This window comes from Acomys russatus, chromosome 32 (genome assembly GCF_903995435.1).
Source record: "Acomys russatus chromosome 32, mAcoRus1.1, whole genome shotgun sequence".
In the NCBI taxonomy this organism is placed as follows: domain Eukaryota; kingdom Metazoa; phylum Chordata; class Mammalia; order Rodentia; family Muridae; genus Acomys; species Acomys russatus.
In genome coordinates, this window is record NC_067168.1 from 44,760,036 (window position 1) to 44,785,419 (window position 25,384).

The 25,384-nt window shown below is 43.8% G+C and overlaps 1 protein-coding gene across 1 annotated transcript in view; it reads right to left on the bottom strand.

The window, feature by feature from the left end:
* The window catches only part of Oxsr1 (oxidative stress responsive kinase 1), an 81,805-nt gene extending 56,758 nt beyond the window's left edge, over positions 1-25,047 (bottom strand). Inside the window, exons 1-2 of the mRNA XM_051140771.1 lie at positions 24,668-25,047; positions 956-1,068 (exon numbers count right to left, since the gene is read on the bottom strand). Coding sequence (XP_050996728.1) covers positions 956-1,068; positions 24,668-24,737 — 183 coding nt within the window. The 5' untranslated portion in view covers positions 24,738-25,047. The remainder of the gene's footprint in view (positions 1-955; positions 1,069-24,667) is intronic.
* Positions 25,048-25,384: the final 337 nt, after the last annotated feature.

The window sequence follows — 25,384 nt, forward strand, 5'->3', positions numbered from 1 at the left end:
AAGAAAGAAAGAAAGAGAGAGAGAGAAAAGCTGCGTGGTGGTAGCACACACACGCCTTTAATCCCAGCACTTGGGAGGCAGAGGTAGGCAAATCTCTGAGTTCGAGGCTAGCATGGTCTACAGAGTTCCAGGACAGCCAAGGCTACACAGAGAAACTCCCATTCTTGAAAAACAAAAACAAAATTTTAATAAATAAAAAGAGTTAGAGGATCTGTTCTCTCTCATCTTACCTCAGTGTGCATAACACAAACTGATACTATGCTTCTCTAAGGCCAGATTCTTTTAAAAGAATCTTGACCCTGTAATCACAAATTCATGGTATTACTTAAAGAAATGAGGACTAGGGCTGGAGAGACGGCTCAGAGGTTAAGAGCACTGGCTGCTCATTCAGAGGTCCTGGTTCAATTCCCAGCAACCACATGGTGGCTCACAGCCATCTGTAATGAGACCTGGTGTCCTTTTCTGTCTGATGCTCTCTTCTGTCATGCAAGCACACATGCAATCGAGTGCTTATATACACAAATAAATCTTTTTAAAAAAAGAACTAAATAGCTACCATAGGTATCACTAAGAACAAACAGCAATCATGTCATACTAGAACACACATTCAATAAGCTAGCTACAGTCAGTGGATATCACACACATACTGGTTAGACCTACATGAGCAAGCACAAGCCATTTAATGTAAAGAGCAAATACATAAAAAACACAAAATCACATAAATGCTAATAAACTAAATATTAAGTCTAAAAAAGTATGTACCAGATGTTATAATGTAATAAGATTATAAGTATGTTTTACTTACTTTGATTTTTATAAATTTTATATTAATCACTTCTTAATAAAAGCAAGTCATCTTTTCAAAAGGAACTAAAAAAATCATCACATTATTTTTTCTTTTAACATACAATATAAGAGCATATATCTCCATTCAAGACATATGAGCTATGCATACCAGGAGTTCATCCATGCTCGTTTGACATTTCTCAAGGTTTATCCGTTTGATGGCCACCTTCTCCTTTTTGGGGGCACAATAAGCTGCTTGGACCACAGCAGTTGCTCCGCTCCCTGAAGTGAAATACACATATAAATAAGTACACACACAAAGCATTTAATCACCACACAGTTTAAACAGTAAAGAATAAGCCTACTTTGTCCCACAGTGAACAACTGATGAGGAGAAGCACCCTACAGAGCTAGTGAACAGAAGCTAAGAACCTCAGGGTCATCAAGATGGCCCAGCAGGTAAAGGCTCCACCTGTCACCAAGCCCGACAGCCTGAGTTCAAACCCAAGGCACACGTGGTGGAAGGAGAGAACTGATTCCAACAAGAGAACTGATTCCTCTGACCTCCACACTCGTACCATGGCATTTGTGCACCCACACATACACGTACACAAATAAATAAAAGTGGAATTTAGAAATTAAAAAAATAAAAACCAAAACCCACCTCAGCTATTTCATGTTTATTTCTGAAGTGGGATAGCATAGGGAGCCAAAGTGCCTGTTCTTTCCTTTTTCTTTTTCTTTTTTTTTTTTTTCTCCCTTCTTCTTTTTTAGGTTTTCATGACAAGGTTTCTCTGTGTAGCCAGGCTGTCCTGACTCGCTTTGTAGACTAAGCTGGCCTTGAACTCACAGCGATCTGCCTGCCTCTGCCTCCTGAGTGCTGGGATTAAAGGCATGTAGCACCACATCTGACTTTCCCTGTTATTTTCTAAATGCAACTAAATACCACAAACACAACTGAAGAGAGCGGGAGAGATGGCTCAGAGGTTAAGAGCACTCACTTGCTCTTCCACAGGTTCTGAGTTCAATTCCCAGCAACCACACATGGCTCACAACCATCTATAGTGTGATTCGATGCTCTCTTCTATCATTCAGGCAGAGCACTGTATAACAAATAAATCTTTAAAAAAAAAAAAAAAAAAAAAGAGGCTGGAGAGATGGCTCAGAGTTAAGAACACCATCTGCCCTTCCAAAGGTCCTGAGTTCAATTCCCAGCAACCACATGGTGGCTCATGACCATCTGTAATGAGATCCAGTGCCTTCTTATGGCAGGCAGGCGCACATGCGGGCAGAATACTGTATAAATAATAAATAAGTCTTTTTAAAACAAAACAAAAAACTGAAGAAAAATCACAAAAGGGCTTTGGAAGGTACGAAGAAGAGGCAGACCACCTAAAGACTTCAGTACAAGCTCACTGCATTTTCCTTTTCTCTCTCATGTATTCCAGGCTTAGCGAGGCCTGCAGCCCAGAGCCCTGCCCCTCTGGCTACACAAGTCTAGCAAAAGGGAAGCTCAGCACAGACATAGCAGGTCAAAATATTCCCCAGTCCTCCTCCAGGACAAGGACTGGCAAATAACCCCAGCACCAGCATGGACATGGCCCTCTGCTCTACACCTTCAACAGTGGCAGGCAGATCCAGCCCCGTGCATGCACACCTATGCCAACGCCAAGCCAAGCAGCCCTCAGCAGTACTTAGGGCCAGAGCAGCTCCTGTAGACATGGACCAGGAGCTGCAGCGTTGCTAGAGCAGTATTACAATATTACAGAGCCTGAAACTAAACTAGCATGGGGATTACAGCTCCCAAAAGTAGGACAGAAAGTTATACTCTAAGCCTAAATAGTAACTGCTTGCCATAATACAAGATTAAAATAGGATCAAGAGTCTGCCAACATAATAACCTAAATGCCCAGGATATAATCAAAATGACATGACGCCGGATGTGGTGGCAGCACACACCTGTAATCACAGCACTTAGGAAATAGAGGCAGATGGATCAGTTCAAAGCCATCCTCAGCTACAGGGCAAGTTGGAGATAGCCTGGGCTACATTACATGAGAATGAGACATGAGCTCTTACCTCAAAAAATAATAAATTCTCAATGAAAAGATGAGGGGGGTTCCCCCTCAGTTGGTAAAGATGCTTGCTGCCAAACCTGAAAGCCTGAGTTGTAGCCACAGTACCCACAAAGAGAGTCCGGGAAGCATATTTCATACACATGTGCACGTACATAACAAACACGTGTGCACGTGCGAGCGCACACACACACGTAGTAACTTAGGGATGTGTATAAAGGGGGTTGTGAGTACTGAGCACAAGCGCTACCAACATAGCCTGTCCTCAGTCCCAGAAGGCTTTTGCTTGTTTTCAGTCTTGACCCTTGTCTGAGGTGGCTAACGCAGTGGCTAACTGGCCATGCTGCTCATTTACCTACAAAGGTTTGTTTATCACACCAAAGATATGAAGAAAAAAAGACAATGAATATGCACCCAGAAGTTATTTTTAAAATGCAAAATGTTACTATGTAACTATAATGACTGAGAAAAAGCATTTGCTAGGAACTCAGTGACATAGAGACCACAGAGGATGAAATCTGTGAACTAGTGACAAGATCAATAGTTTATCTGAACAACAAAGAAAACACTGCGGGAAAGCTTTAGGGAGCAGTAGGGAACACTGAGGAGCTACACTCTGTGTACTGCATAATGTTCCCACCCCAAGACATAAAAGCTCTAAAACCTATAAAAATATTAATCTATGTGGCGGGGTGGGGGTAGGTGGCTCAGTGATGAAGAGCACTTGCTACTCTTGCTGAGAGCACCCACTTGGTAGTAATAGAACCTCCTGTAACTCCAATCCCAAGGGTTCAAAGCCCTCCTCTGGCCCTCATGAGTACCAACCCTCCATAAACTCACAGTAGGGAAAACTTCTCCACACACAAAATATTTTTTTAAGTACTTGTTATGTATTATCAAATCAAAGCTCTAAAGCTAGGCATGGCAGTGCACAGCTGTGATGCCAGCACTCAAGGGACAAAAACAACTGACCAAGAGTCTTAGGCAGACTGAGCTAGAGTCAGCGTTTGCCAGAAGTGAGACTAAGGAGTGAAAGCAACCACACCACAAACTCAAATTATTCTTTCTCGTTAGTGATGTTTATAAAATATCCTAAATGCAAAAAAATTTCAACCACATGGACATTTAAAATGGTAAGATTTAGCCAGGTGTAGTGGTATGCACCTTTAATCCTAGAACTCAGGAAGCAGAGGCAGGAAAATCTCTGTGAGGCCAGCCTGTTCCACATAGCCAGTTCAGAACAGCCAGGCCTACTTAGAAACCTTGTCTCAAAAGGGAAAAGGGAAAAAATTATCTTATTATTTTTTACCTCCTAATCCAGTAATTGTTTGAAGAGCATGGAACAGTGTTTCAAAAACAACTAAAACACAGCCACAATGAAGAAGCTGAATGGATAATCTTAAAAGCTTTCATTGGTTGGTTTCCTCTTCTTCCGCCATCCCTGCTCCCCAAAAGAAGGTTCAAGACATTTATCAAGCCCTTTAAGGCTGTGAAAATTAAACTACAAACTTAATCTCATTCACATTCTCTTTGTTATATCTAAAGAAGCTCCATTTTATTCTAGGCATTCATCTTGGTACCTAGCAGCCATTTGTCTCTGACCCCAGTCTCTGAAGGTAAGTGTCCCAGTAACTGTGACTCAATGACTCCACCCAAACCATAGAGCCATGACCATCTACTTTCGATGATGTGCCTGGCTGCTTTTGCTTCGGTACCTTACTTATATAGATACCCAAGGATTGTTCTGAGCGCCTTAACCACCTAACTTGGCAGAGCAGAGCAGAACACAACACTTGACTTAACTACACAGACATTGAAGGTCTGTGTGGTTTTTCACTTTCAAAGTCCATCCCCATGCCGGATACTTACTTCATGGCATTCTCAAATTTAGCTTAGAGACTGCTCATCCCACTAGCAACTAATCAATAAATCTTGGTGTTTTTTTTATTTTTTTTATTTTTTTAAAACTTTATAACATATACAGCATTCTGCTTACAAGCATGCCTGTATACTGGAAGAGGGCACCAGATCTCATTATAGACGGTCATAAGCCACCATGTGGTTGCTGGGAATTGAACTCAGGACCTTTGGAAGAACAGACAGTGCTCTTAACCACTAGGCTATCTCTCCAGCCCCCTAGTCAATAAGTCTTTTAATTATGATTGGATTGAGTCTATGGTCTGTTCCCAGGAATCATAAACTCCATGACACTCTTTCCTAGGTGGAACCCTCCCTCCCTCCCTCAAGAGTGGCATGTGCACTAGCAAGCCACTCCTCAGACCTCCCAACTGCAGCGCCTACTTGAGCCTGCACTAAGTACTTGAGAAATGGACATATTCTAACTTACTTTTTCTTTTGGTTTTTCGAGACAGGGTTTCTCTGTGTAGCCTTGGCCATCCTGGACTCACTTTGTAGACCAGGCTGGCCTCGAACTCACAGCGATCCGCCTGCCTCTGCCTCCCGAGGCTGGGATTAAAGGCGTGTGCCACCACGCCCGGCTCCTAACTTACTTTTTCATATCCTGAATCTAATTTATTTTAGCACTATCTTCATGCACATTATGTGCCTTTCTTCCATCTTCCTACGACTAAGTCCCCACGACAGCCTCCTTTCAAAGCCCGCCTCAAAACTCACCCATTTCCAAGCAGTACCACTGAACAGCCTCAACACTGGTGCGCCAGCTCCACTGCTACTGATAGAATAAACTTCCATTTCCCAACCCTGTGCTTGGCAGAGAAGCACTCAATTAGTGGTTGCTTTTATTCACTTATTTACTCACTGCATAATTTCAGTCATTTAAACTGTTCAAACACCCTTGTGTCTCAAGTATTACTTGGCCTAGGGTGAGCTTATTAAGGTTTAAAAGTACTGGAATCGTTACCAAAACACAGAAGGGCAAATTACCAACTCTCCACCCTTTATTCATCTCACTGAAATTACATGGGTTCCACCCAATACTGTAATCACTGGTATGATCGTATACTAACCATGTTCTTGTATAGTAAGCCTCAGATAGAAAAATACTAAAGCACTATGGGGAAAGTGCTCATTAGATTTCCTCCCCTCCTCCACTATTCTCTCATCTTCTTCTCAAATATAAAGCAATTTCAAGAAAATGTTGGCAAATGGACAGGGAAAAAAATGCTTTAGTATTGCATAGTAACTCTACCAATGAAAAGTCTTCAGCAGACAGCTGGACACAAAACTAAAAGTGATTCCACTATTCAGAGAGAAAGCTACCTAGACTCTTTTATAACAAGCAATTACTTTCAGTAGAGTTTAACTTTTTTTTTTTTTTTTTTAATGTGCATTGGTGTTTTGCCTGTGTGTATATCTGGGTGAGGGTGTCAGATCTTGGAGTTACACACAGTTGTAAGCTACCATGTGGTTGCTGGGAATTGAACCTGGGTCCTCTGGAAGAGTATTCAATGCTCTTAACCACTGAGCCATCTATCCAGTCCCAAGCTTAACTTTAGATTCAGAATCAAAGAGCTTGGCACAGTGGCACACGCCTGTAATCCCAGCACTCAGGAAGCAGAGGCAGGCAGATCTCTGTGGGTTGGAGACCAGCTTAGTCTACAAAGCAAGTCTAGACCAACCAAACCTACACAGAGAAACCCTGTCTCGAAAAACAAAACAAAAAAAAGACTCAGAATCAACCTACAAATGGGAAGCCAGCTCCATCCATCAAGTGCTTGCCACAGCAGCATGAGAGCCTGAAATCAGAAGCCCATGACCCATGTAAACGTTGGCTGGCCATAGCAGCACAGGCCGGCAGTCCTAGTGCTGGGGGACAAGGGCAGGAGGATCTGGGAACTGCTGGCTAGCTGGTCTTGTTGGATCTGTAAGAGACCAGGTCTCAAAATAAAAGGTGCAGAACAACTGCAGAAGTCACCCTACATCTAGCCTTATGCACACATACCACCAAAGGAAATGGTTTTAAATTTTATTATTTATTTTATGTATTTGATATTTTAGTATGTGTGTACTTGGTGCCTGAAGAGGCCAGATCCCATGGGACTAGAGTTACAAATGTTTGTAAGCTGCCTTGTGGATATTAGGAATCAAACCCATGTTCTCTAGAAGACCAGCCAATGCTCTTAACCACTGAACCATTTATTTTATCATCATCATCATCATCATCATCATCATCATCATCATCCCAAGAGAGGTATATAACAGTTTGTGATGAGGCACAGCGATACTTAAATGACTACGGTAACACCATCCTAGTCTAACTACATTTTGTATTTGCTGAGACAGTTCTTGGCCCTCTATACCCTCCCCACAGCAGTTACATCAGCCCTGGTACTACATTTGAGAGTTCCATGGCGTTTACCATGTACTCAACAAAATAAATAAAGCAAGCTAAAATAACTAAAAAAGATATAAGTAAAAATAAAAAATGTTATAGCTGAAATAATTATTATGCTCTGCCAAGAATAAATGTTCTAATGCTACTTTTACCTTAAATTAACTTTAATTTAAATTGTGGCTTTTCCTTTTAAAAATCTTGGTCAAAAAAAAAAAAAAAATCTTGTTCACAAGATACTTTTCAGGGTCTCAAGACCACTACTGGACTGAAAACCTTAAGCAGTTTAATCAGCGTGGCTGTCAGTTACCACCGCAGTGGGCCATTTCATCATAGGCCTACAATCTCAAGGGTTCATCAGGATGAGGTAGGAGGATCATGCGTTCTAGGCCAACCCAGGCTCAGGGAGTTCAAGGTTAGCCAAGCTTACAAAGTAAAACCCTGTCTCAGAAACAAAACAAGGAGAGGGGGAGCGTGTCAGGGAAAAAGGCACTGAGTAAAATGATAAATAAAAGGATATAAAGATTACCATTTTCTACATGTAAATATAAGAAAGTATTAAAAGTAGCTACACACAGAGAGAGCCCCATGCCTTTAATTCCAGCACTTGGAACACAGAAGCAGGGGATCTTTGGAGTTTCATAGCAGCCTGGTCTACAGAGCTAGTTCCAGGATAACTAGGGCTACACAGAGAAACTCTCAGAAATAAATAGTTAAACACAAATAAATTAATAAGTAAGTTCAAAGTCGGTGGTACAGGCCTCCAATCCCAGCACTTGGGAGACAGAGGCAGGAGGATCTTTGTGAGTTTGAGGCCACCTGGTCTCCATAGGTGCTCCAGGATAGCCAGGGCTGTTACACAGACAAACTCTGTCTCAAAAACAAAAACAAAAAGAGTTCAAGGTCATACATCTTCAGCTACATATTGAATTTAAAGATATACCAGGATACATTAAACACTATCTCAAAAACGAATAAAAAGAGTGGTAACCAGCTTAGTGTTGGTGGCCCACATCTTTATTTCCAGAACTCGATAGACCGAGGCAGGTGTATCTTTGCATTCTCAGTCAGCCTGGTCTACAAAGTGAGTCCAGGACAGCCAGGGCTACACAGAGAAACCCTATCTTGAAAAACCAAGTAAGTAAATTAATAAATAACAATGATAATGATGATGATGACAACAATGACGATAATATTCTGTCTATAGGTTTTTGGGCTTTGGCGGGGGGGGGGGGGGCGACTTTTAGTTTTTTCAGACATGGCTTGTTTTCTCTGTGTAGCCCTGGCTATCCTGGAACATACTCTGTAGACCACGCTAATCTAGAATTCAGAGAGATCTGCCCACCTCTGCCTCCAGAGTGCTGTTGTCTTTAGGTTTTAATGAGGAAGTACGATGCTATTTTTTTCAACTTACATGATGTTGTTTTCATTCATAATTCTACTATATTGACATTAAATAATCAATTCTATATTTCTGGGTTAAAAAAAACTGTAATAGACAAAGATTTGATAATTTTGCTAACTGTTCTTGAATTACAAGTCAACTCATGACAAGAACATGACAGCTGGACATGGTACCACAGTCTTTACTCCCATAACTAAGGAGGCAGAGGCAAGTAAATCTCTGAGTTCAAGACTAGACTGGTCTAGATAGATAGCCAGTTCCAGGCCAGCCAGAGCTACACAATGAGAACCTATCTGAAGAAAGGACAGAGAAAGGAAGAGAGAGAAAAAACAAAACAAACAAACAAAAAAACATGACAAAGACCATCTTTTTTTTGAAAAAAGTTACCTTAAACATGCTCTGTTTGTATAACCAAGCACTTCATTATCTACTCAAAAACTAACATATACTATATAGCACAGCCGCTTCTGAGGCTGCTCGAAACCCCTTCACAAGGTTGGCATGGTGTTCACACTTAGAAATCAGACTTGGGGGGGCACAGGCAGGAGGAGTCTCTAGAGTTCAAAGCCAGTTTGGGGTACATGAAAGACAATCTCAAAAACAAACAAAAAGTCCTTCCCAAAAATACAAGACATGACACATACTTTTAATTCCAGCACTCAGCAGAGGTAGGTGGATCTCTGTGAGTTCAAGGCCAGCATGGTCTACAAAGCAAGTCCAGGACAGCCATGGCTACACAGAGAAACCCTGTCTCAAAAGAAGAGGAACCGAGCCAGGCGTGGTGGCGCACACCTTTAATCCCAGCACTCGGGAGGCAGAGGCAGGTGGATCGCTGTGAGTTCGAGGCCAGCCTGGTCTACAAAGTGAGTCCAGGATGGCCAAGGCTACACAGAGAAACCCTGTCTTGAAAAAAAAAAAAAAAAAAAGAGGAAGAAGAGGAGGAGGAAGAGGAGGAGGAGAAGAAGAAAAGAAAAAGAGGTTGGGAATTAAATTGCTAGTAGATGAAGCACTTGTCTCGAAAGCCTAGGCCTTGGCTTGGAAAAGGGAAGACTATAGGACATAGCTTGGTAGAGTCTGGCATAAAAATGGCCCTAGAACAGACAATAGCTGAGAGTAACTGCTAGAAAGGCTGAGATGAAAATCATAAGTTCAAGGCCAGCCCGGGATACATCAAATGATCCTACCTCAAAAAATAGAAAGCACCATAGGAAAACATGAAGAAAATATTGGAACCCTCCTGCATTAATGGTAGTAGGATTACAAATGGCACAGCCACCTTTGAAAGTCTGCTACAGTGTCCACAACCTGATAAGATTTAATTTACAATTTAGAAGACTCAGTGGCCATCTTCAACTATCTGAAGCCAAAAGGGCATGCCTGGTTTCCATGCCTTCCTTAGCAGAAACTGTAGATGCTTTTCTGTGTATAACTTTGGAGAAAAGGTTGTCAGATGCGTTTTGTGTTGCCTTTTGTTGTGGTTTGTCTAACAAAACATAAATTAAAACTCTCCCAAGGGAGTACTACTGAAATGCTCTGCAATTTGCTTTTTTAAAGGCTGAACTTCTTTCTGTTACTAGGCCCCCGAGCACAGCAGGTTAGGCAGTGTCACTGATCTAGACCCTCTTCTACACAAAGCCATACAGAAAACTTAACCATCTCTTGCTATCAGGGAGAAGCCACTATGTGACTCTTGGGAACAGGTAACTAAAGGGAGCTGATTATATGGAGAACAACTTTCAAATCACAGAGTGTGCACTGACTGTTCTACACAGCACCGTTGTTTAAACAATCTCACGTCTATATTATGCGCAACGGTAATCAAGCTAATTTTCCAAAGTACATTCTATAGTGCTATTCTTTTTGTTTGGTTGGTTGGTTGAATTTTTTGAGACAGGGTTTCTTTTATAGTCATGGCTGTCCTGGACTCACTCACTTCGTAGACCAGGCTGTCCTTGAACTCACAGAGATCTGCCTGCCTTTGTCTCCTGAGTGCTGGGATTAAAGGCGTGCACCACCACACCTGGCTTTTCTAGTGCTAGTCTAACCAGTATTCTCAAATCTATCTCGGAATATTCTAAAATAACTATAAACAAAGCCTGAAATGCTAGGCTGAACTAGATTAATAGTTTATCTACATATGCAAAAACATGCTGGAGTTGAAACCTGTAGTCATCACGTACTCACAGGAAGTGCCTTCCAACCCTCCCAGAGGACGCCAGCAAGCAGGGAATAAGTAATACTGAACCCACAAATGATGTTTTTCTCTCACGCATAACTATAATAAAGTTTAGAAGCCTCATTATTAAAATAATGTTTAGAAATCTTATTTCTAAGTAAATAATAAACTAAAAATAAAATTTAGAAATCTTATTATTGCTGTTGGCTTTGAACTCTCTGCAACAGAGGATGCCCGTGAATTCCTGACCCTGCCCCTACCTGTCCACCACTATTACAGGTAGGAGCTGCCACGCTCAGCTCTGACTTTTTTTTTTTTTTAAATTAAGACCTTTCACATTGGAACTGAGTAGGTAAACTACACCTCTAATTATAGTCTTCAAGAGACAGAAGAATCTTAAATTCAAGGTCAGCCTGTTCTCTGTGTGTGTGTGAGAGTGGGTATGTATGTGTGTGTGTGTGTGTATATGTGTATGTATGTATTTACAAGTATGGGCAGGGGGAAAGCTAGAGCTGCAGATGCAGCATCTATGTTTTATTATCGGGGAAACACTGCATGGTCTCTGTTTGGCATATATGTGAGACTTGCCAGCACCACTGTGTCCTGCATGAGGACATCACTAAGGGCCAGCTGAACACAGCTTAGTACAATATCACATGGTTTAGTCAGGGACACCTGCTGACAAGGAAGGCACCTGAGTGCCGAGCAATGAGCAGCAGCCAAGGCAGCACAGACGGCACAAGCGGCACAGGCAGCCAAGGCGGCACAGGCAGCACAGGCAGCCAAGGCGGCACAGGCGGCACAGTGGACAATCGATCCTGCAGGGAGGACAGCACAGCCAATCTCACCGAGGTACTCAGAAAAGTTAACAATTGAAAGATCAAGCATTATTTCTAAAATTTTCCATTAAAAATTTTCAGATTCCAGGTGATAATGGGTAACTAAACCTCAGAATTAAAAATCACTACTACACAAACAACACAACGGTTTTAACTTGGTTCTTCCTTCCTAAACCCACAATGTCACTTTTAACAATGAAACAGCAAACAAGAGCATTACCAGTCCTCACGGTTCATCTAGAATTATCCTTTCTTTAACGTGGGTGTGAGTGTGTGTGCAGGTTTGTATGTGCATGAAATCACGTCTCAGTGTGCTGCATGTGGATGTCAAAGAACTTGCAGGAGTTTGTTCTCTGCTTCCACTAAGTGGATTTTGGGGCTCACACTCAGATGAAAAGAACTGTGTCTGCAGAGGCAGATTAGAACTGTGGTCCTGTGGAGACTAAAATGCCACAGGTCCAGCAGTAGTGACCTGAACCCTGAGCAGTTCTAGCCTCTAGAACAGAGATTCTTTGCCTACCTCAGCATCTGAACTAACAACTTGTGACCAAGGAATCTGTGAACTCAGCAGACCACTAGCTTCCACAACCCAAAAGCTAAGACTGTCATCAAATAGTCTTGGGCCTACAAAAAAAGCATCCTCATCTTCTGTAACTGCTCTCTGATGTACCCACCAATGTGTTATACACTTGCCTTGATGTATGACTTTGTTCTGTAAAACCGTGAAACTGCTTCCTCATTGGAATACACACAGATTTTGGGGGTAACCAAAATACATGTTCCCAGGCCACTGTTACTCAAAATGGCTCCAGAATAAATTTTCTTATTCCTTTTAAGATGTGAGGCTGAGGCCAGGCTTGGAGGCACACCCCTTTACTCCCAGCACTCGTGAGGCAGAGAGGCAGGTAGACATCTGTGAGTTCAAGGCCAGCCTGGTCTACAAAGCAAGTCTTGGATAGACAGGGCTACACAGAGAAAGGCTGTCTCAGAAAAGAGAGGGGGAGGGGGTAGAGAGAGAGAGAGAGAGGGAGGTGAGCTCTGGGGTTTGTGTCAACAGTTGTCAGGCTTGGCAGCACCTTTCCCCGCTGACCCATCTCTCTCACTGACCCCTACCAAAGACTCATTCAATGAATAAGTCTCTATAAGCAACATATCAATTAAGCTCTGGTGTGATTTAATAAATGGCCAAGGAGAAAGGGCTGAGGTTTATTATTTGATGATAAGAGACCTGCAGCTCCAGTTCTTCTGACATGTACATTTATCCATATTCACAGAATTTTCAAAAAAAAAAAAAAAAACAGTTCAAACGTTTCCAAGTTCTAACATAAAGCACTATGATAATATAGTAAGTAGACATTTGATAGCACTAAATCAGAATAGCTGACCGTGTTCTTTCTTTCATTAGAAAAACAATTACTTCATAGAAAACAACAATTAGTAACAGAATAGAAAAGGATATCCAAAGACAATTCATAATTATTAACTAGTCTCTAATACTTTGCAAACTTTGCAGCAGGAGGAATAGAGACAGATTTTAAAGGTACTCTTTGAAGCATAAGTTTAATGTAGTGCCCCTCTGAGCCACGAGTTCATTCACAGGATTCACCATGGCTGTTTAATGTAGTTTAATGTAGTGCCCCTCTGAGCCATGAGTTCATTCACAGGATTCACCATGGCTGTCTTAATATAAACCAAGTGCACTGCACATGGCAAAACAGACAATAGTCTGTGCAATGGTTATTTTCGTGTAAGCACATAGGTATCAGATAAAAAGAGCCCTCGCAAGTGCTTTCCAAGTGTGGAAGCAACTGCCTTAATATTCCTCACTGTTCAGATTTCACTGTGTGCATCCTCAAGCCCAGTCTTCTATCCTTCCTCCTCAACCCATCTGTCCCACCTTACTTCTTTAACTGCAATGTTAATGTGCATAACACACCACATGCAGTAATTTACAAAGTAGGGATGAGCTTCCTCAAAAAAAAAATCTTTCAAAAAATAAAAAACAAAATCAATTGACATTTTCATGAGAGGGAAGGGAAAAAACAGAGGACAATGGAATTCGTGAGAAAGCAGAGACAAGACTACCTGGGAGGAGAAAAGGCACCAACAAAGAAAGGGAGCAAATGAGACTGAGGAGGGTGGCGGTTGTTTGACTAAGACTGGCCCCCAGAGGCTCATATATTTGAACACTTGATACCCAGTTAGTGGAACTGTATGGGAAGGGTTAGGAGGTGCGTCACTGGGTGTGGGCTTGGAGGTTTCAAAAGCCCAGAGTGTCTCTGCCTGGTAGCTGTCTCGGGATGTAAACTCTCCTCTACTGCTCCAGCGCCATGCCTGCATGCTTCCCATCCCTGCCATGAGGGTCACAGACTCTAACCCTCTGGACAGTGAACCCCAAATTCAATGCTTTCTTTTATAAGTTGCCTTGCTATAGTGTTTTGTCACTGCAATAAAAAGTATGACAGGTGTATAAAAATGCCATTAATAATCACTTTGTATGCTGACTTAAAAATTAGTTTAAAAATAGAGAAGGGCCATTAAGATGGCTCAGTAATGCCAGGCGTGGTGGCGCACACCTTTAATCCCAGCACTGGGGAGGCAGAGGCAAATAGACTGCTGTGAGTTCAAGGCCAGCCTGGTCTACAAAATGAGTCCAGACCAGCCAAGGCTACACAGAGAAACCTGGTCCCAAAAAGCAAAAACAAACAAAGAAAGACGGCTCAGTAAGCAAGGGGGCTTACCACCACACTAAATGACCTAAGCTCAGTCTCTGGCGACCACATCACTGCAGGAGAAAATGACTCCCAAAAGCTACTCTCTGACCCCCAACACACATGGGGGGCTGGGGGTGGGGGAAGCATGCATGCATGCATGCACATTCATAAAGATTCTTTATAAAGATTTATTTATTATTATGTATACAGTATTCTGCCTGCATGTAGGCCAGTAGAGGGCATCAGGTCACATTACAGATGGTTGTGAACCACCATGTGGTTGCTGGGAATTGAACGCAGTACCTTTGGAAGAGCAGGTGGATGCTTTTAACCACTGAGCCATCTCTCCAGCCCATAAAGAAAGTTTTTTAAAAAGACTATTTCCCTATCAGAATTTGTCCAGCCATCACTATTAAGAGATAAATGGTTAGAGATTTTAGTAAGGTATTTCTTAGTGAGGTCTTACATTTACTAAAGAATCAAGCTAAGCGAGACTGTTACAAAGATGACAAAGGCGGGCTGGAGAGATGGCTCAGAGGTTAAGAGCACTCATTGTGTTACTCTTCCAGGGGTCCTGAGTTCAATTCCCAGCAACCACATGGTGGCTCACAACCATCTATAATGAGGTCTAGCACCCCCTTCTGGCAGGCAGGCACACACACAGGCAGAACTGTATACATAATAAACAAATAAATCTTTATTTTTCTTTCTTTTCAAGACAGGTTCTCTCTCTGTGTTAGCCTTGGCTGTCTTGGACTCGCTTTGTGACCAGGCTGGCCTCAGACGCACAGAGATCCGCCTGTCTCTGCCTCCTGAATGCTGGGATTAAAGGCGTGCGCCACCACACCCAGCAAATAAATAAATCTTTAAAAAAAAAAAAGAAAGATGACAAAGGCACCAGGTAATGGTGGTGCACACCTTTAATCCTAGCTCTTGGGAGGCAGAGGTAGACTAGCCTGGTCTACAGAACGAGTTCCAGAGCAGCCAGGGCTACACAGTATATCCCTATCTTGGAGGATGGCAGGGGAGGACGGGAGAGACAAAGGCACAATCACCTGACTATGCAAGACATTAAAATTCACAATTTTGTAAGATCCTTCTAAAAATAAAGCTTGCTGTTGAAACTTATGTCCCCAAGAACCAATGAAATGGCTGTAAGAATAGTCATTATTGGGCTGGAGAGATGGCTCAGAGGTTAAGAGCACTGACTGCTCTTGCAAAGATCCTGAGTTCAATTTCCCAGCAACCACATGGTGGCACACAGTCATCTATAATGAGATTTGGCGCCCTCTTCTGTATGCAGGTGTACCTGCGGACAGAACACTGTATATGTAATAAGTAAATCTTAAAAAAGAAAGAAAGAAAGAAAAGAATAATTATCATAAATCAGGCTAGTCTCTGCACACAAGATATAAACAACAACATCCTGCCATATACATTGAGTCATTATTCAAACGCCCCCTCCCCACTCCAGTAAATGAGTCAGTCAGCTTTGGCTCTCCTTCTCATTCTGGTGGTCTCCCATCTCAGAGGATGGCAACTCGTCTTCCTGATGTTCCAGACAAAAACTCAGGAGTCACTTTATGTCCCTTTCTCATGCAGCCAATGTGCTAGCTTCAAGAGATGTTACGTCCAGAGCCTGACCACTCTCGTCTCCTCCACTGACACGTCTCTCCCTTAGACAACTTCTCTTTCAGCCGTGCATCCTTACAAAACAGCCCAAGTTAAATGCAGGGCAGCTCCAGTTAAACCAATGCTCAAAACCCTGAGATGACTTTCAATATTTCTCAAAGCAAAAGCCAAGTTAAGGCTTGGAGGATAGTTCAATGGGTAGAGCACCTTGCCACTAAACCTGACACCTTGAGTTCAATCTCCAGAACACAAAAGTGGATGTCTTGGTTACTTTCCTATTGCTGTGATAAAACACCATGACCAAGACAACTTACACAAAGAAGTGCTTAACTTGGTTTACAGTTGCAAAGGCTTAGATAGTCCATAATGGTGGAGTGAAGGAACAGCTGAGCACTCCCATCTTGATCCACAGCCAAGACACAGAGAGAGAGAACTGGGAATCTCAGGAGTCTTCTGAACCCTCAAAGCTTGCTCCCAGTAGCACACCTCCTCCAGTGAGGCCACACCTAGTCCTTCCAAACAGTTCCACGAACTGAGGACCAAGTACTCAAGTATATGAGCCTGTGGGGACTGTTCTCATCCAAGCCACCACAGTGGAGCAAGAGAACTAATCTGCACCAGCTGTCCTCTACTGCCCATGAATGCGCGCGCGCACACACGCACACACACACACACACACACACACACACACACACACACACACACACACAAATAAACAAGGCTAAACTGTTACAGTGACTTAGACGCTGATGGCCAAGGCCTTACATCCCTACCACACTGTCTTTAGAAGCCCTTCGCCCGTGTTACTTCCCGACCTCTTCAGTCACAGTGGCAGGCTTCTATTCAGAGTCTTGCTCAGTTCCTGCCTAGAACAAACTCTCTACAATAAGCACACCAATGACTGTTTCATGTCTCTCAGAACTTTCCTCAATGTCACCTTCTAGGTGACACTTTCCCTGACCTATTTAAACCTGGACCCTCACTTCTATCTCTAGCAACCTCCAATCTTTTCCCTTTTCATTACAGCAGGGTCACCACTAACTCCAGGAGAGGAAGAATTTCTGTGTTTGCTTTACCTCTGAACCCAGACCAGTGCCTGGTACATATAAATACTTGAGCAAATTAATCGAATAATAGAATATTCAAGGAAAGGAATTCCTCACTTAAGACAGAACACAAGAATCGCCGAATCTTTACGGTGCTACCCCATCATCATCATCATGAAAGCTGACATTAAATGAGCACTTGCTATGCTGAGTCATTTCTTTAATATCATTTTTCCATCTAATCATTACAACAATTCCATCTGTCAGCTATCACTACCCTCACAAAATAATGCAAACACAACAGGGTAAGCCAAGCTAAGACTTAAGTCATCGGCTGGAGAGATTGCCCAGAGGTTAAGAGTTCACAGCCCAGAGGTTAAGAGTTCACAGCTAAGCCAGGCAAGGTGGCACACGCCGTTGATCCCAGAACTCAGGAGGCAGAGGCAGGTGGATCACTGTGAGTTCGAGGCCAGCCTGGTCTACAAAGAGAGTCCAGGACAGCCACGGCTACACAGAGAAACCCCGTCTTGAAAAACCAAAGAACTCACAGCTATCTGTAACTCCAATTCCAAGGGGTCTGACACACTCTTATAGTCTCCTCGGTCACTAGGCACACATGGCACACATACATACACACAGACAAAACATGTACACATAAAATAATATAAATAAAAATTTCCAAAAGACAGATCACCCCGTTAGTGCAAGGCAAAGCAGGACTTGAAGACCTGAACTTTGCTCTGAACTAGTAGGTAATCCCCTCTTACAGTGGACACCCGTGCTTACTAACTGCTCACCGTTCCTAGGCTAAGTTATTTACTCTTACAGTGGACACCCGTGTTTACTAACTGCTCACCGCTCCTAGGCTAAGTTATTTACTTTCAATGTCCTCTTTAGCCATTTAACTATTTAATTTAATTAACTACTTAAGTCTTTATCAAGAGAACTCTAGTTTTGACAAAAACAACACGCTAGCTTTATTCACAACTTTCTGTTTTACTGAAATAACAATGTGCTACCCAATTAAAAGAGTCATTCCTCACTCCCTTCTGCAATGACCAAATCACAGTTCAAGCCAACAGAAGAAGTCACCAAGTAAGGTATCCAGCAGGAAGAGCTCTTTGGAAGGGTGCGGACTCATCTACCACCCATCACACCATCATGAGAATGAGAGTCACAGGCTAAGTTATGATGGTCTGAAAACTTTAGTCTTCTATACAGAGGAGGGAAGTACTAAAGTATTAAAGCCCTGGTGTTTGTTTTATGACACCTGCAGACAGAGGCAATCTCTGGTCCAATGAAGTTGAGGATCTAACAACAGCCTCACTGAAAATGTCAGTTGGCTTTCCCACCCAACTAAGCAGAAAACATCAGGTCAGACAGAACATCAAGTCTTCCACAGTTACAGAGGGACACTCTAGAACCTGCACTTGGAAATCACAAGTTAAAGGTTCAAATGTATAGCTAGCGAAAAACTCATAAATGTTAAAATAGTGAGGAGAAAGTAAAGAATAAAGCTAGAGAGTTGCCTTTGTCAAAGCTGGCAAATCACATCAACCAAAATGAAATCTCAAAACTAGTCTAGGGTTTTCCAGTTTTAAGCCTCGCCTGAAGTAACCAGTTATTATTAACTGAGACTGTCACATATGACAACAGTCACATGGCACAGTCCTTTCTTGACAAGGTGGTTTCTGCCAGGCTGGTTTCTGTCTCTCCCACCATAATGTAGTGTTAAAAATACCACGGTGCAGAGCCTTATACAGGTATATTGCCATGTCCAGCATAAACCCCTAATCTACCAAAACGTGAATGAAAACTGAAATAAGGGTAAGGGGCATGCAGAGATGTTCCCGTAAGCTGATAAACAGATTCAAAATATTTATTACAATTTTTCAACTCAAATCATGGGACTGGAGAAATGGCTCAGTGGGTAAAGTGACTAATATGCAGACATGAAGACTTGCGTCCAGATAACAGCCCCTACGTAGGTCAGAGCCTGTGTCTGTAACCAGAACAGGGTGGAGGGTAGGGGTGAAGAAACAAGACCGAGTGGGCAGCCACAAAAGACATTCAATGTCCACCTCTGGCCTGCCCTCAAAGGGTGCACACAACATACACACAGAGCTACATAGACCACCAAGTGCCCTCCCACACACAAATAAACTTTTAAAAGACTTGAAATCACATAGAATTTCATGTTTCACAGCAATATCAGGATCTGGGAAATATCAGACAAAGGGGCCAAGCATGGTGGTGCAAGCCTTTTAACACAGCTCTGGGGAGGCAGAGGCAGGCTGATCTCTGGGTTTGAGGTAGTCTGGTCTATAGTTCCTAGACAACCAGGGCTATATAGACCCTGTCACCAAAAAAAAAAAAAGAAAGACGGATAAAGGAATTAGACAATAACCACTACTTTAGAGAACATTTAATACACACTAAACAGATGCACAAGCAACTGCTCTCAATCCAAGTCCCCATGACAGGCACTACTAGCATCAAAACACTGGACATTAAAACCAACTGCATGAGCCAAGTGAAGTGACACACGCCTGTAATCCCAGCACTCGGGAGGCAGAGGCAGGTGGATTTCTGTGAGTTTGAGGCTAGCCTGGTCTACAAAGCAAGTCTAGGACAGCCAAGGCTACACATACAGAAACTCTGTCTCAAAAAACAAAACAAACAAACAAAAAAGCAAACTGCATGAAATGTACCCACAATCACAAAGCCATTAAGCGGTAAAGACAAGCTTAGTCTAACTGCAAATTCCTTACTTTTAAAACTGCTTCTACACATATCAAATATAGTATAACCGTGCTGGAATTCTTTTTTTAAACATTCTATTTTTACTTGTGTGCACACACACTAACAGAAGCCAAAATAAGGTGTCAAATCCCCTGTAGCTGGAATTACAGGCAGTCGTGAGCTACCAAACATCGGTTCTGGGAATTGAACCTGGGTCCTCTGAAATAACAGCAAGTGCTCTGAACTGCTGAGCCATTTCTCCAGCCATGACATGCTGAAAATGTCTATGTAATCTAAACCAGAAATGAGTTCAAAGTTAGTAAAATGATTAACTGTAAGGATACTAACATCTTTTACAAATAATCACATAGGAAATTTAAAGCTTGTCAAAATATCTTTAAGATGATAAAAGTGTTTAAAAGGAAGTCTTTTGAATTCCAACCTGTATGTTGAGCATGCTCCTTTGTGTTACCATAAAGGAGAACAAGGGGCCAGTGAGAGGGCTCAAAGGGTCAAGGTGCCTGATGACCAGAGTCTGGGCTCCAGAACCAACATGGTAGGAGAGATGACTCTTTAAAGTTGTTCTCTCATCTTCTATGTCTCAGTGTCTTTAAGTACAAAACAAGGTAGTTTACTTCTCTCTCATCATACAAAAATCTCAAAACATATCAGAGACTTAAATGTAGTAGCTACAGTTACAATGTTTAAAAAAAAAAAAAGCTGGGGGTAGGCCTTTAATCCCAGCATTGAGAAGGCAGAGGCAGGTGGATCTCACTATGAGTTCAAGGACAGCCTGGTCTACAATGTGAGTCTAGGATAGCCAGGGCTATCACACAGAGAAACCCTGTCTTGAAAAATCGACCCCCATAGCCAGGTGGTGGTGGCACACGCCTTTGATCCCAGCACTCATGAGGCAGAGGCACGTGGATCGCTGTAAGTTCCAGGCCAGCCTGGTCTACAAAGAGAGACCAGGACAGCCAAGGCTACACGGAGAAACCCTGTCTCAAAAAGGAAAAAAAAAAAAAATCCCCGACCCCCCCAGCCAGGCGTGGTAGCACACACCTTTAATCCTAGCACTTGGAAGGCAGAGGCAGGAAGATCTGTGAGTTTGAGGCCAAACTGCTCTATATAGGGAGCTCCAGGACAGCCAAGGCTACATGGTCAGACCCTGTCTCAGACAAAAAAGACAGACAGACAGACGGAAAAGGAAAGGAAGGAAGGATGAGAGGGAGGAAGGAAGAAAGGAAGGGCAAGGGGGAAAGAAAGAAAGGAAGGAAGAAAGAAAGAAAGAAAGCTGCCACCAATCTGAGACTAGCCTGGGCTCCAGGAGGAACCTTGCCTCAGAAAAGTCCCTAAGTACAACGCAAGTAAAAGAACTAAAGATATGTGCATGAAGTGTAATAAGCAGGCACAAGATCTTCACCATCATTAGTCCTTGGAGAAGTGCAGTCAGATAGCACCCCATGCCCACAAGAACAGCTGTAACCAGAGAGACAGGGCTAGCCATGTCCTTCAGCAGCAAAGCACACGTCTAGCGTGTGTGAGGCCCTGGGCTTGCTCCCCTGAGCACACATACAAAAAAGACAAACTGCAAATTGCTAAGTTATACAGAAATGGAAATTCTCATACAAAGGAATAGAATGAAAAACCATTTTGATAGTTTATAGAGAAAAGTTAACTTACCCTGCAATTCTACTCCTGGATTTGTACAAGGAAAATAGAACATTTTCCAAATAAGACTTGCTACAAATACTAATAGCTTTATTCTAAACACTCGAGGAACAGGAACAGTCCATTGGACACCAACTGGGATCCAACCAAAAGGAACTATGTATAACTGTTACTACATGCTGCAGGACGTGGGTGAGCCTCAGCAAATATACAAAGGAAGAGACAACAAACACCAAGAAATACACATTATAGGTTACTCTCATATGAAGCATCTGGAGGGAAAAGTTATAGAGGCAGAAAGTTAAGTTTTGGCTGCCTGGGGCTGGGGCGGAGCAGGGAGTCGCTGCAGATGGACATATGAGGCATCGCTTTGGAATGAGAGAAATGCTCTAAAACTGGACTGTGGTGTGGCTGAGCAACTCTGCAAATTTCCTAAAATATTACTGATCTGTACACTTTAATCAGATTAATTCTATGGGACGTAAATTATACCTCCACAAACGTTTTCAGGGAAGTCAGAATGGTGTACTATGTGACGGAAGACGAGCACCAAAGGGCCATTATTATATGATCCTACTTAAGTAAAGTTCTACAAAAGACAAACCTATAGGCAAAAATAAATTGTGGTTGCCTGGGACTGGGACCAGGAAACAAAAGAATCTCATTGGGATGATGAAAATATTCTAAAGCTGGATGATGTGACAGTTATTCAGTAAAAGGACTAAGAGGGGAAAAAAAATCACATAATGTTATAATGACTGAAATTCACGGTATTAAGTCAGAAATTTTAAGTAAGCTTAAGATTTATTTTCTTTTTTATTTACATGTGTGTCTGTGTATTCAAATGTCTTGTAGATGTGGGTGGTGCCTACAGCCAGGAGAGGCCATCAGATCTGGAGCTTCTATTACAGGTAGCTGTAAGCCACCTGACACAGGAGCTGGGACCCAAACTCAGGTCCTCGGAAGAGTAGTAAATGCTTTTAACTGCTAAGCTATCTCTCCAGCCATCAGGATTTTTAAAAGATGACCAAATCACACTGGCATTCTTAGCCTATGATGAACTGTGGATCACTCTATGACTGGGGTGAGAATCCGCTCAAACAACTGACAGACTCCCTTCTTATTGCCCACTCAGACATCCTGCTCCATAGCTGAGTATGCAAAATTAATGTCACTAAAGCTCTACAGCCCTTCCAAATCTGATAGTTCACAGCACACAGCAAAAGCATCAAGGATGACAACTATAAGCACTCCTTTCACCCTCATTAGGCTGTGGAGAACTCGGAAGGACATACATCCACCAGAGAGAAAAGCAATGTCACTCTTCCATAACAGTAACAGACCCTCTTCTTTCCTGACATTATCCTGGAATGTAAACCCTTCATTAAAGTCCCAAGAAAACAACCAATCAGGAGAGTCTGCACAAGAGAAAGAGATGTACCTAGTTCAACTAGTGCACATCAAAGAGCCAACACGCAGCAAGGCGGACCTATGAAGTGCCTTAAACATCAGCATCCTCCATGCGCTATTCAGCTTCTATGGGGGGGGGGGGGCACAACGTCACTACATGCTTCTCCTTCCACCAAGAGGGTCCGAGGAGTGGAACTCAGATCCTCAGGTTGGCAACAACCTCCTTTTCCTACTGAGTCTTCTCGTTGGCCAGCGGATATCTTTTAGATAAAACTTAGCCCATGTTGTTGGAAATCAGGAGGCCAATAAAGTATAAAACACATATACGTGTGTGTATAGATATATAATATATTATATATCTATATATAGAGGCTGGAGAGATAGCTCAGCGTAAAGTGCTTGCTGAGCGAGTTTGGATCCCCAGCACCATGTACAGTGTCAGGCCCAGCGATCCTGTGAAGAGCCTGAATTCCTGGTTCTGGGAGGCAGAGACAAGACTCTAGAGTCAGCCTAGCCAAATGGTGAGTTCCAGGTCAACTAACGAGACTGGTCAAAAAATAAGGCGGGAAGCTACTGTTGAGCATGCAAACACACACTCTCTCTCTCTCTCTCTCTCTCTCTCTCTCTCTCTCTCTCTAAGAAAATTGGTGGGTTGCTTTTTTTTTTTAACAGTGCAATAAACAATGGCACCTTTAAGGAAGCTATGGGGTCTTCAACTGGTCTCTATTATAAAACTAATTTTAAGGCAGGATGCTGGCAGTGTAGACCATCTATCTTCTTCCAACACTCAGGGATCTGCTCATGTCAGCTGATTAAGCCTTTGTTTAACTAAGGTGAGGCAGAGTTTGTGTTTAGCTTTGACCATCCTGAAACTCACTCTACGTAGAGCAGGCTGGCCTGGAACTCAGAGATCCACCTGCCTCTGCCTCCCGAGTGCTGGGACTGAAGGCATGTGCCACCACTGCCCGGCTGGCTCCGTTTCATTTCTGCAGTCCCTGGGTTACTGCTGTGCTACAAATCCTCCCCTCATCCCTGGCCCCTCAACAACCACCTCGTCACGCAGTACATACCTCGGAATGACAATCCATGTTTGACGTCCGACCCTATTCAGGTCCACTGAACACACGGAAACCAGATTTACAGATCACACCATGGTCCCTAGTTGAAGCCCTCCAAGGACATTTAAAACTCCAAAATCTTTACCATAGCTTCAAAGGCCCCTGAGATCTACCTGTGCCCTCTTTCTGGTCCTAAAACTTATCAGGCACTTTCTCCTCAGAGTCTTTACATTTCTTTACCCATCGTGGGGGGCGAGGGGGGGCGGTGCCGAGACGGCAATCTTCCCTCGACTCAATTTACAGGTCTTGACCTCAGAAAAACAATTTTCCCTGAAATCACCTAACTCATGAGTCATCTGGCTCACTCCCTTCCTGCCACCTACTGAGACCCTCACAGCTTTTTCACTCTTTTCAGTTAACATCTGCCTCCCCGACCAGAGAAGTCAGTTATAAGGAGTCGGAGCTGCGTCTAACCTGCTCTGCACCGGGCACCTGCAGCTCCCCTCAGCCCCACCCCTGCCCACTAGTACTTCGTGTACACTAGAAAGGGTCGTCGCGCAGAGGCAGGAATGGACGTACGTGCCCATATAGCCCACGATCCGAAACACGGACGGCTCTGCCCCCGAACCCCCAGTGCCGCCTCGACCAGGCCCATCCACACGGCTCTTTCTGCACAGGACACATCTGTTCTCAGGTACGCCTCTCCCAACCGAGGGAGCCCCACCCTGTGCGCACGCCTCGCACCAGTGCCCCTGCAAGGCTCGGGCCCAGAGTCCCCGCGCGTCGCCCCTCGGCTCTCACCGATCACCTCCTGCAGCTCGTAGTCGTCCCTGTTGATGGACCAGGGCAGGGCGCTCGAGTCTTCGGACATGACGGCCGCAGCGCCTGGCTCCGCAATCCCTCACGCTCCGGGCTCTCCGTTCCACTCGCCGCGCGCCTCCCCACGCCCAGCCGCCGCCCCCCACGAGTCGCTCGGCCCAGTCTTGGGGCGCACGACGCCGGGACGCGCGGGTCAAGCGCGCGCGGCTCCGAAGCAGGGGCGCGCAAGCTGAGGCCGACCTCGCCTCCTGTGGCTCCGCGTCCCGCAGTCCCCGGCCCAGCCCACGAGCGGGCCTCAGCCTCCACGGCACCGCGACACAAGCTTCTCCTCGGCCCTGCCCCTCCGTCCCGCCCTCCACCCGAACCCCAAGCACCGGCCAAACTTTCCCTTCTCCCTCCACCTGCTGACGCGCAGCGCGCTGACGTCATCACGCCGGGGAACCCTGGCCTCGGCCGGCTGCCTCCAGCCGCCATCTTAGGTGTGGCTGCACAAGCAGCAAGCGAGGAAGGAGCCGGAGAGAGTGGAAGTTGACAGAGGGAAGGAAACGCTCATTACGTAGATCGCTGAGGGCACCTGAAAGCCAAAAGAAAGAAAACATCCTCAGAACGAGTAGCCACACCAAGCATGGCGGCCACTGAGTGCCAAGCGGAGGGAGCGGAGCTTCCTGCAGCGTCTGACTGACGTTACCGTGGCCTCTT